Here is a 13,145-nt window from a genome sequence, read left to right on the forward strand (position 1 = left end):
TTCAGCGTTAGCCTTATGTTAGGCAAAATACTAGGCATTGGTGGTAAATTAGAGAGCAAAACACACATTATCCTTACTCCTTTACAGTTTAATGATGGAGATAGACATTAATCAAATAATTTTACAAATAGCATAGTTACATACAGGAGTAAATCATCCAGGAACATTTTCTGGAAGCTATACAAGTATATTTTGGATGTAATCAATCTGTGAAATGGTTATACAACAATCCAGGAAAGAATACAGTCCTAAGGTGGATGGGAGTATGATACTATTTATAGAAAAGGAGTTGGCTTGATTACAGAAAGTCATAGAAAGCATCAAAAGCATAAGAGCAGAAAAATGAACTTATAGATTTGGGTGGAAGTAGACCCAAAGGTCTATTGATCTGAGGACAAATAAAAGTCATTGAAGATTTTTAAGCAAGAAAGTTGCAAGGTAAAGTTTCTGTTTCTAAAGATACTTGGAATGCATTAAGAAAAAAAAATGGATTGAAAGATGTTTGAGTGTTATGGAGAATTCAGTGAATGGACTTTGAAACATACAAGACCACAAACAATAGTCACTTGAGTGTTAGTACAGATATACTAAGGATGATGACTCCTACATTTCTGGCTTTTGCAACTGATTGGAAGAAGATGCCAGTCACAAAGCTAGTGAATACCTAAACAGGACCAAAATTAATTGCATTTTAATTTGACTAAATTTAGTTTAAGATGCTTTTGCTATCCAAATGGAAATGCAAATAAGTTCTTGGATATAAAGTTCTGAAAATTAGAGAGTCCTGAGTTAGAAATACTAATCTGAGGGGTGCTTGGCTGGCTCAGTCAGTGGACCCTGCGACTCCTGATCTCAGGGTCGTGAGTTCCAGCCCCATGTTGGACATGAAGCCTAGTTAAAATTAAAAGAAGAAGAAGAAGAAGAAGAAGAAGAAGAAGAAGAAGAAGAAGCAGCAGCAGCAGCAGCAGCAGCAGGGGGAAGGGGAGAAATATTAATCTGATATTCATTGGCTTATAGTTGGTTATTGAAGTCACAGACATGAATGAGATAGTTCTGAGAAAGAGAAAATAGAGTCAGAAGAGAAGGAATAATTGGATACATCTTTGAAACACTTTAATATTTAAAGGCCACTTAGAGCCAGGAAAAGAGACTCTACCAAGTCTCAAAGTAAGAACAAAACCTGGAGAAAACCAAGAAGGTGCTTCAAGAAAGAATGGTTAATAGTGCTGAATCCTCCTGGGAAGTCATATTTATTGAAGATTGAGAATTGTTAAGCATGAAGCTTGTGAGAATCAGGTAATTGGAATTGTGGGTGCACAAACGAGGCTGCAGTGGACACGTGTAAAGAAATAGATTCAATGTAGGTAGCTCTTTGGTAGGCAAGGGGAGAAAAAGATGATAGCTGGAACAGGAGGAGTCAAAGTAGTATCTTGTAATGGGATACAACTTTAAGTATGTCTTAGTACTGATGGAAATAATACACTAAAGAGAGAGAAATCTAACGGAAAAGGAAGGAATAATCAAGGGATGGCTATGGAAACCTTGGCTGAGTTATTTAATGCCTTCGTTTTGGTTTTCATAGCTGTAAAATGGGGAAAATAACACCTACCTTATAAGACTGTTCTAACAATTAAATAATATGATGTTGGTAGAAGGCTCAGTAAAAATTTTGGCACACAGAATGCATTTAATAAATTGGTGCTTAAAATGAACTCAGTACCTAATACAGTATCTTATATACATTGGGTGGTCAACAAAAAACTTGTTAAATGTTGAATTAATATGATTCTGTTACATGATTTTTGATTAGTTGGGAATATAAATGAGTCTGATGCGTATTACTATATACTGGATTACAGATACACTTTGGATATTTACTGATGATAATGATGGTGATATCCAATATTTGCCCTCTGATGATGTTGATGTTTGGGGCATTTGTGTTCACAGGGTACTATTTTTCTGCCTGGAAATAAAGTCCTTGAACATCCCTGCAATGAAGAGAGCCCAGGAAAATTCCTTTTTGAAGTAGTTCCAGGTAAGGCATTTTTCTGGTTTGATTAAGTGACTGACATTCTGTGTTGGTAAAAGTGAAGACATACAACCTTTATTCTTTTTGAGTTGTGGCTAAGAACATTAATTTGAGAAGGCAAGTGTCAAATTTGGTTAGTTTTTACACAGATAGTGATTCCAGGTTTATACACCAGTACAAATGATGGTACACACACACGCAGTGCACATATGGCCACGTGACTATTAGATATCCATTCATCCATGTGACTCCAGAGTTGACCAGAAGACATGGAACAGCATTGATAAGGGACTAATGGAGACAAAATTAGTTTTGTAATGTTCTTGTGATGTGAAATTTGGCAAGGTGTGACAGGTAGAGTGGCTTACCCAGCTGATTCACTGTAATATTTCTCCACAAACTGCATCTTGAAGGAACCTTTGCTATAAAAATAAAACAAAACAAAAATCCTCCTTCAATGACTAACTAAGTATTGCTATGCTGTACCCCAGCTTTGCTCCCAACCAAACACTTCCACATGTTTGGCTTGTAGTATTGAGGATGTCTCTGCCAAGCCATTAGATCCTGCAGTTCAATTTCTTCAACATCTGTTCATTTTTTTCTAGTCATCTGCATCCCTCTCTCAGAGTACCTGATCTCCACTGAAATGTTTGACCCACCCAATAACAATTTTTTCAAGGCCGCAATCTATTTCTTTGATCAGTTCTTTAGCCCTTCCTTAATCCTTGATGTAAGAAAAAAGGTTGAGAATGTGGTTTTTATAGCATTGGTGCTGGCTGACCCAGTTCATGCGCTACTGACCCTGATTTAATCACAGTCTAGGGTGTGTGTGAATTTATTTGGGTGACTAATATGTAATGCATATCAATAATGCTGGCACAACGGCAGTCAATAAAACATTTTTCCCAGATTTATAAATGCTGGGAATCTAAAATGTGGAAGCATATTTTTCCCCTTCACTGAAAACAGCTGTAGCACTGAGTTCATCTGGCTCATGATGGAATCCATGACTAAATGTTAATTGATGCAGCTGAAGTGCAGAAAGGTTAGTCAGATGCATTGTGTTATTTGTCTCCCCCCAGGGAGAACACATTGTAAGAAACCTGAATCTTGTTTGCTCTATTAAAATCTTTTTATACTTACTTTTTAGTGGAATACCCTGTATAGAACCAAATTCCAGATGTTGCAAAGTCTTTGAAGTATCACTGGAGGAAATTTCTTTCTCTATTTATTCACAATATTAGTGCCTATCGGCTTTTAAGTGAGCATGGTATTAAACTGACAGCTTTGACTCTGTCTCCAATAATACTAAAGGTCTGCTTTCCCATTCTGTCTACTAAATACGTAAAGATTTCATCTTTTGGTGAAGGTGTTCTAATATAACATACATGGATATTGTCAAGATTGTTCTAGAGAGAACTGGGCCTTCGAACCCAGGAAGTCTCAAAACTTCCCCTCTAAGATTGTTTCTCTAGGGGATGCATTTCATATATGGGGAATATGATATATGGCTTTTGATGAGCAAAACTTAAGAAGTTTAAGACTCTGTGATGTGAAATCTGACGGTTGTCTTTAAAAAAAAAACAAAAAACAAAAAAAACAACACATTCTCAAGGAAATTTAGGTTTGCTGCAGTAATTATGGAAATAAACATACTATGCCCATAGCTCATTTGAAAAGATGCTTCCTGAATCATTAACACAATATGTAATATTTTCTAAATTAGGTCTTATAATTCTAAATTATCTTAAGGAGTGATAAGAGGATTGCGCCAAATGCTTCTTTAAAGAGAAAGTTGGAGAAACACCATGGCTTCCTTAAGAATTCAGTGTTTGTGCCATGAATTTTGGTCATTGAGGCTTTATTGGTGTGTCCCTCCAATTAAAATAGAATTTCCAGACAAATGATTCTGTATTTGTATGAAAATGTGGGAATCTAAATCACATGATTTTTAACCATTTTTGCTATATTAGAATTACTGACTATGCTGGATTTATTTTTGCAAATGAGAAAGATAAGATGATATTTTCTAATTATTCTAATTAGGTGATAGCTGGACACAGAGAATCTAGAAAGTTGCAAGAATGTTTTCATTTGTTAGAAAGTGTGAGACAGAAAAGATTGCAGAAATGTGGTCAATGCTTTGTACAGAACCTTCTTTTGTAGGCCTGACTAGCAGCAGATTCTTATAACACATACTTATTCTATATTGGTTTTCTCTGAGGAATTCTCTCCATCACCATTTTTGAAAACCCATGCTACAAATGATGTTTACAGAGCCAAAATGATTCTGTCTTTATGTACAAATACCTCAAGCCCAACTACCAAGGTATATCGATGGATAGGATTAAATACTTTAATCCCAACTGCCTATAATGATTTCTAGCAAAACTGACAAAAATATTTCTGAAAGCTCTTTGCCAAACATTCTGGTACTATATATACATACACACATTTGTGTGTGTGTGCAGATATATGTAAGTTTATGTGTATATATATATATATATATATATATATAGTTTATCTGTATATGTGCTATATATCTTTTTAATTCTTTATATTATCGAATATTATAGAATATAATTCTTTATATAGAATTATTTATAATTTATATATATCCATATATGCTATGTAGATAGGAGTTGTTTTGTTTCATTTTTGTTTTACTTTAGTCTGAAATGTCCTCTGAAATTAAGTAATAGTCATGTGTAAATAATCAAAAAAAAGATTTTACAATAGAATCAAAGTTCTCAGTTTGCATTCCCACCAACAGTGCAAGAGGGTTCCCGTTTCTCCACATCTTCGCCAGCATCTATGGTCTCCTGATTTGTTCATTTTGGCGACTCTGACTAGCGTGAGGTGATATCTGAGTGTGGTTTTGATTTGTATTTCCCTGATAAGGAGCAACGTTGAGCATCTTTTAATGTGCCTGTTGGCCATCCGGATGTCTTCTTTAGAGAAGTGTCTATTCATGTTTTCTGCCCATTTCTTCACTGGGTTATTTGTTTTTCGGGTGTGGAGTTTGGTGAGCTCTGTATAGATTTTGGATACTAGCCCTTTGTCCGATATGTCATTTGCAAATATCTTTTCCCATTCCATTGGTTGCCTTTTAGTTTTGTTGATTGTTTCCTTTGCAGTGCAGAAACAATAACACTGCTAGGAATTTACCCAAGGGATACAGGAGAGCTGATGCATAGGGGCACTTGTACCCCAATGTTTATAGCAGCACTTTTAACAATAGCCAAATTATGGGAAGAGCCTAAATGTCCATCAACTGATGAATGGGTAAAGAAATTGTGGTTTATATACACAATGGAATACTATGTGGCAATGAGAAAGAATGAAATCTGGCCTTTTGTAGCAACGTGGATGGAACTGGAGAGTGTTATGCTAAGTGAAATAAGTCATACAGAGAAAGACAGATACCATATGTTTTCACTCTTATGTGGATCCTGAGAAACTTAACAGAAGTCCATGGGGGAGGGGAAGGAAAAAGAAAAAAAGGTTAGAGAGGGAGGGAGCCAAAACATAAGAGACTCTTAAAAACTGAGAATAAACTGAGGGCTGATGGGGGGTGGGAGGGAGGGGAGGGTGGGTGAAGGGCATTGAGGAGGGCACCTGTTGGGATGAGCACTGGGTGTTGTATGGAAACCAATTTGACAATAAATTTCATATTTAAATAAATAAATAAATAAATAAATAAACAAACATTAAAAAATGTTCTCTGATTTTTGTATATGACTCAATTATATTTCTTTGTATAGTATATTTCCATGCAGATTTTCAACTTTTGTGAAAATCTATCTGAAAACAAATCTACCATAATTTAGGATTAATTTATTTTAGTCTTACTATTATCTCATGAAATGAATTGTGTCTGGATAATGCCATGATTTATACCATTTCACATATTTTCTTTCCTATTTCCCTACTTGTTATTCAACAAGGAGATGTTAGCCAAATTGGCAAATTTGAAGACTTTGCTGTCAGGCATGCCAAATTTTAGACTGGAGTGAACTTTTATGGCCAAGTGCTAAGCTTTTGGGAAATGTGGTTGAGAAAGGAATGTTGGCAGAATTTAATGTATAGTACTTGAAGTAAGAAAATGCATTCAGTCTTTTTGCTTCTTAAAATGTGTTCTGGGAAAATTTTCCTTATGATGTTTAAAAAATAAACAGAATAATTAATAGATTATGATGTCTCAACCTTCTTTGAAGAATAGTCTGTCACAGGGAGAAGACATAATGATTCAGAGGCAGAAAGGCAAAAGGAGATGAGGAAGTGCATGCTCCATAAGTGTTAGAAGCCATGTCTTTCTTCTTATCATGGCATCTCTAACACATGGTACAGTATGATGCGGGGTACTGTATGAATACTTATTGAAGTGTATATGTTTACCAGGTTCACGGCAGACTCTCAATTGTTTGAAATGATTTTATTGTCAGCAATAGCTACTCCTAAATTGGCTATGCTGAACTCTTATTTCCTGCTGTGTAATATCTTTCCATCCCCTTGTGCAGCAAAGACCTCTTTGTGGTTATAGTGGCTGAAGTGGAGGGAAATTCTGTATGCCCTCTTTCCTACTTCTCTGCTTTCCTTTCTGATAACGTTACCAAAAGAGAAATGGAAGAAGGTAGAAGTCTGTCTACACAGAAGCTATTGCTGTAGTACAGCTCCTTAACACTGACTGGTTATTACATTCCTTTCCAAAAGTCGACTTGCTTATAGAGAACATTTGTGGATTGTTCAGCATCCCTAGAATTGGAAATCCACTTCACATGGTAGACTTTTCCACCTTAAGCAAGGTCCTGTTAGATGGCATACCATTAGAAGGGCTCAAAAGCCAGCTGCTTTCTTTGTGCTTATTCAGCTACCAGGAAACTCATGTACCCTGGTCTGCCAAGTAGGGATAATGCAGGCTGTTTCACCATTGCTGCTTCCCTCAACCCTGTCATCTTGTCCCTTTTTCCGTGAAGCATGAGCTTCAGACCCAACAGATTCAATGGATTGCTGAGCTTCATGTGAGCCTACAACTTGGAGAAGGGGTGAGTGACAGTTCTAGCATACTTCAGAATTTACCAGCAACTCTCTTGTGCTTCTCTGAACTTGTTCTGATGGTTGAGAGAATTTATTTTCCTCCCCTTAAAAAAATAGGGTTTATCTTGAAAACTTTCCTTCAAGAGGCACTTCCTCTGTCCTAGTCGTCTTCCTCTTGTTATAGTCAGGGTCAGGGAAATGGGGTTTAGGTTTCTTCTCTGAAATGCATTCTCTGTAAGGTACAACTTCCCTTGTGTTTTTCAACATAGAATGTGAATTTTTAACGTTTTTTTTCTTCAGATTTATAGACTAAAATTGCCATTTGCAACCACATGGATGGAGCTAGAGGGTATAATACTAGGTAAAATAAGTTAGTCAGAGAAAGGCAAATACTGTATGATTTCACTCATGTGCAATTTGAGAAACAAATTAACAAAGAAAAAAAGAGACAAACAAACTGCATGTCTTGAAATACAGAGAACAAAGTGGTGATTGCCAGAAGGGAAGTGGGTGGGGGGAGGGTGAAATAGGTGATGGGGACTAAGAGGACATTTATCTTGATGAACACTGAGTAATGTGTAGGATTGTTGAATCATTATATTATACACTTGAAACTACTATAACACTATGTTATCTATACTGGATATAGATGATAGATAGATAGATAGATAGATAGATAGATAGATGATAGATAGATAGATAAGTTTTTTAAAAACAGTGTATTAGGGAATGCTCTCTGGAGATATCTCATCTATGAGAAAGCAAGGAGAGCAGGATTAGACAGAAGGAGAAGCTGGCCCACACCACCATTACAAATAAGGTCTCAGCTGATGCTATGGGGGGCTCCAGAGCTGGGATGCCCCTCAGGGCTGCTCTAAACTCAAGGAGCAGACCTTTTATCTTGGTATTAGCTAGTCTAGTGGTTTATGGGAAAAGAGGAGACAGATAAACTCAGGTGAAACAGCTCCCTGTTGCAATGGAGAGCAATGTCCATGAAGGCTTCTGTGAGCCATCAGCAGCCAACATGCCAGCCTCTGGGATCTAAACAGAGCAGTAGGCTACCCATTATAGGATTTATAGCTTTATCTGTATCCCAGGCAATGTTCCAGGATCTTTACATGTATCATTAAATTTGATCTTTATCACAGCTCCATGAAGCCGGCTCTGTTATTATCTCCATTTCCAGATAAAGAAACTGAGGCACAGTGAAGTAATTCGATCAAGGTCAAACAGCTAACACTACTTTGTGTGTGTGTGTGTGTGTGTGTGTGTGTGTGTGTGTGTGTGAGAGAGAGAGAGAGAGAGAGAGAGAGAGAGAGAGAGAGAGACTGATTTATCTTTACAAAGGTAAAGTTCCAGAAAATCAAAATAAAGTTGTGTATATATACACAACTTTATTTTGATTTTCTGTGTATATATGTATGTATATATGTATATATATTTTTTTTCTGGCATAAAAAATATGAGATATTAGAGGCTGGAGCCTGGTTTCTGAAATATGAACTTATGAATTTTTTATTTATTAAAATAAATTAAAATTTATTTTTTTATTATGATTAACAGAATATGTATTAAGAATTTTGGTACTTGATGTGAGAGTAGGCATTTTCATCTATTTGCAATTGTTTATATGTTTAAGCCTATCATAAAAATAGGCACTAGATAAAGGTGCCCACTCACAGTTCTTTTAAATGTATGTTCTCTGGTCACAAATAGTAATACTGTCATGACGAGCTGGGGAGAAAATTCGCCTGCCTGCAGTAGCCTTACTTTTATGTGAATAACTATACCAGAGAAGGAATGTGCACCTGTAACTTTTTCCTCTGGAAAACGATGCATGCTGAAGCTCCGCTGTCTTCATTACAGAACTCACTTTGCTAAAATTGTCTCTGCTTCTTCACAAACTCCCTCCATACACTGGCCAACTTATCACACACTGTCTAGCCACTAGCAAGCACGCTTAATATTATTCACATGTTGGGAATCAGTACACCAGCCCGCATAGGTATTATCCAAGGAAAGACTCATTATGAGTTTCAAGGGCAATTACCAATATTCCAGACTCTCAAAGCCCCAATTCGGCACAGTGCCCCAAATCAATAATAACTAGAACTGGGAGGCTTTCTTATCCTCTTCCTTCCTCCAGGGAAATAAAAGAGGTAAACACAGAAGAAAAGGGGATGAGAGGTGAAGATACAGCTACGGAAATGAAAAAAAAAAAGAGAGAAATTTTGAAGGGTAATCCAAAGTGAGTTTCATCTGCCTGGAAATAAAATTAAACCCTTCAGAAGAGAAGGTGTCATATAGCCTGCCTTTAGCCATGACTACGCTAATTATTTCCAATATCCTCTGACAATTGCATATCACTTCTGTAAATATCAATAAAGAATGTTTCTATTCTAATTATTTTGCAGAAGGATTTTTATGAGCTGAGCGAAAAGTTAGGGGACATGAGTACCTAAACAATCTAATAACTGTATTATGTATTGTTTTGTCAGAAAAATGTATTTACCTATATAAATTGCAAATGATTTGGGGGGTTTCAAAGATTCCTAGAAACCCAACTGTAGACTGTAGGTTAAGAACTGTAGTCTAAATTTGGGGTCCAGAGATTTGATTAATCTCTATCAATCTATTTATCTGCATTTTCTCCATATTTAGTTATTTATCTCTGTATTCATATGCATCTATCTATTTCACTTATATACACACATGCATAAGTGTGGCAAAATTTTTCTCTATTATTTGTAATTACATGGTATACTGTTAATCAGTTTTTACTTTTATCTCCCTGATCTAGTTGTTTTTTCTCCTGTTTCTATGATTGGATAACTCTCCAGACCTATTTCACGCATTTACAAAAAAATTCTTCCTAGGTAGAACATTTCATGGATCTGGAGAGTGTATAATTTTTAATTGACCCAAACTTGAGCCTATTTAGATGGTCAGTGCAGCTGCAGTATAGAATAGGCCATATGAGAAATAGATAGTTGTAAGATATAGTCATGGATGTCTCTGAGAAAGAAAAAAGCTTGGCCCAGTTTTTGAGTTTTTGAAATAATTATTTGACATCAGCAATGATAGTTTATCATCCATGTGTGTATTTGCAATTCCTAGTAGGGTGAATAAAGTCATTGGTTATATTAATTTGCTGTCTTTAAAAACGTAAACCAGTATTTGGTGTCTATTTTGTGTGAAAATGTGGAGACATTTTAATAGTGTTCTAGCATAAAAGGCATAAAAGTTGGTCATTTTCTTGATCATTAGTTAAATATGCTGCTAAGGCATTTAATTTTATGACACTGTCTTTATCTTAACTATTTTTTCTCTTTTGTGTTAGTACTGTAAGTTACAGTTCGTGCAATTCTGTTACCCAAAGGCAACTATGACAATCTCTTTTTTTGTCTGCCTAAGTCTGTAGGCAGCCATGAAGCTTGTATTATTTTTCTTTTCTTAGTTAGTGTGTGGAAATCATTTAGAGAATGTGAGTAGGAGTTGTTTATGGTATGAAATCGTAATTCTATATACACAAGTAATTCTGAACATGAATTAAATAAATGCATTGAAAAGCAGCATGTTTTAGCTACTATGTATTCTTTTATTTAAAAAAAAGTGGTTGGGATTTTTCCTTCAAAATTCCCTTCCTACTTAAAATGCCTTAAAATATACATTTGAAAGAGGCTATTAAAATAATACAAAGGGCATTTTAAAATGTTTGTAATCCCTTGAAATTTTACTGCCATGTCAACCAGAAGGCATTTGGCACATTTGTGAACCCGTTTGGAGTGTGATCTTATGATCACACTCATGAAGAGTGTCTGTATGAGGAGTGCTCTCTGACGGTATTGGTAGACATGTTCATCCATTCACATTTAATGTTAGGATTCATTCTATATGCCAGATCAGGGGTCAGCAAATATTTTCTGGAAAGGACCAGAGAATAAATATTTTAGGTTTTACAGCCCATATGCTCTCTGTTATAACTACTCAACTCTGCCATTGTAGCATAAGCACATGGGTATTGGCTATGTTCCAATAAAATTTTATTAATGGACACCAAAATCTGGATTTTATGTAATTCTCAAATATCAAGAAATATTATGGTTCTTTTGATTTTTTCCAGCCACTTAAAAATGTGGAAAATAGATAGTAGGCCAGATTTGGCCCATGGGCCATAGTTTGTGGACCCTTGTAGCTAGATAAAAAAAGCTAGAGAAACAAAACCTGTGAAAAGGAGCCTGAAGATACTAATATAAATCACTAATCCCCACTGGTGCCACCAGAGCCAGAATTAGAACTCTGAGACAGCCTGTCTCCCCAGGCCATAGCATCACCCACAGCCTCAAAATCATGATTCAGGAACTGTTTGCCAACAGTTTTATTTAGAAGCTTTCATCTTTTAATAATGCTTATTTTTTCCCCAATCACAGTAAATCTAAAAAGTTTTAGTAACCAAACTAAAATTCTCTATTTAAACCCTGTCTTAGCCCATTTATAACTCTAGATCCTGACCAGTGCTGATCTCTGTTATGTGACTTTTTCAGAAATGAATACCATTAATAGAGGATTGGGTGTGCCTGGCATGAAAAAAAATTCCTATATTTGCTTAGTCCATACAAGTTCAGGGAGATATTCATAAGTATTCTGAAATGGAAGCATCCTTTTCAAGATCAAAGAAGCTTGAAGTGTCTTCTAAACTCACTGCTTTACAATGTACACTAGCATCATAAAATTTTAAATATCTTATAGAAAATGGCCCTACTTTGTTTACTGGTAAAATTAACGAGCTCATTTTCTCAGAGGGGTATCTTGTTTTCCTCACCACTCATTTATTGATATCTCTCTGCCGCAACCTACCAGGTTTCCTTTAACATCAGTATGAGAAACACTTCTATCATGTTTATGGTTAACATTTACTGAAATAGGTGTCAGGCCCTGTACTAATGCATGCTAGGCCTTATACACAATGGCTCATTTAATATGTGACCACACTTGTGATTGATGCCATTCTTCCCAAGGCCAGGAGGCAGTGGTACACATTCATGTTTCTAGTAAATGCTCAAGCCAGGCTTGACACCCGTGTGAGCCCACAAAACCACCACATGCTACAACTTTCTCATACCAATAAGAATAATAATATGGATGGGTTCATTTTCTAGATCCCACAGAGGCCAAATATCTAAGAGTTAAGAGAAATAAAGAGGGCAAGTGAAAGAAATGAGATTAGGGTTTAAAATTTATTGTACTCTGCATTTTCTTCCTCTGCCTTTGAGACTCACCTTTTTTATATTAGCTGTATTCTCTTTCTTCCCCATTAGATTTGAAGCTCTTGAGAAATGTTACCTTCTATTCCAAGTGCCTAGGAAAGTGGCTATCATATAGTGTATGTTCACTGCATGTCTGTTGAATTAATGAATAAACTAGGCCTCAGTTTTATTATCTATGGAATGATTGCATTGGATTAACCAAAATTTTTTTTAAAAAACTTAAAGTTTTTATTCTTTTTTTTTTTTTCTTTTTGGAGATGGCAGGGCAGAGAGAGAGGGAGGCACAGAATCCGAAGCTGTGTCAGCACAGAGCCTGATTGGGGGCTGGAACCCATGAACCATGAGATCATGACCTGAGCTGAAGTCAGGCACTTCACTGAATGAGCCACCCAGGCACCCCTGGATAAATCAAAATTTTAAAAGTCTTGCAGTTATGAATTACTTAACATGGTCATAGCTTTCTCTCTACACCATAGGAGACTGGAGACCAGAGAAGTTCATGAATTTCACAGACTATACTCTTAAAAAGTATTTCGCATTGCCTTCTCCTTCAGTCCCTCGTTAATACTAAAACCAATAGTGTCTTTTAGTACTTTGATGGCAGCAGCTGTTTATTAACGTTATTTGCTGGAATTAATGTGATTTTCCTCCCTCATTTTTCTTTGAGGCATTGTTTTAATTATGCATTCACAGGCTGTTTGTGTTTACCTGTCTTTTTTATCCAATAATTGAAAAGGGCTTTGCAATCCAAGCACGCTAAGAAAATAGACCGTAAAGTGCTAAACAAATGTCGGTGGCTGTTATTATGA

General features: G+C 36.1%; 1 protein-coding gene across 1 annotated transcript in view; it reads left to right on the top strand.

The window, feature by feature from the left end:
- ARHGAP24 (Rho GTPase activating protein 24) overlaps nt 1-13,145 on the top strand; it is a 516,123-nt gene that overhangs the window by 233,984 nt on the left and 268,994 nt on the right. Inside the window, exon 3 of the mRNA XM_049632110.1 lies at nt 1,951-2,038. Within this exon, the coding sequence (XP_049488067.1) occupies nt 1,951-2,038 (88 nt within the window). The remainder of the gene's footprint in view (nt 1-1,950; nt 2,039-13,145) is intronic.

Source organism: Panthera uncia, chromosome B1 (assembly GCF_023721935.1).
Source record: "Panthera uncia isolate 11264 chromosome B1, Puncia_PCG_1.0, whole genome shotgun sequence".
Taxonomy (NCBI): Eukaryota; Metazoa; Chordata; class Mammalia; order Carnivora; family Felidae; genus Panthera; species Panthera uncia.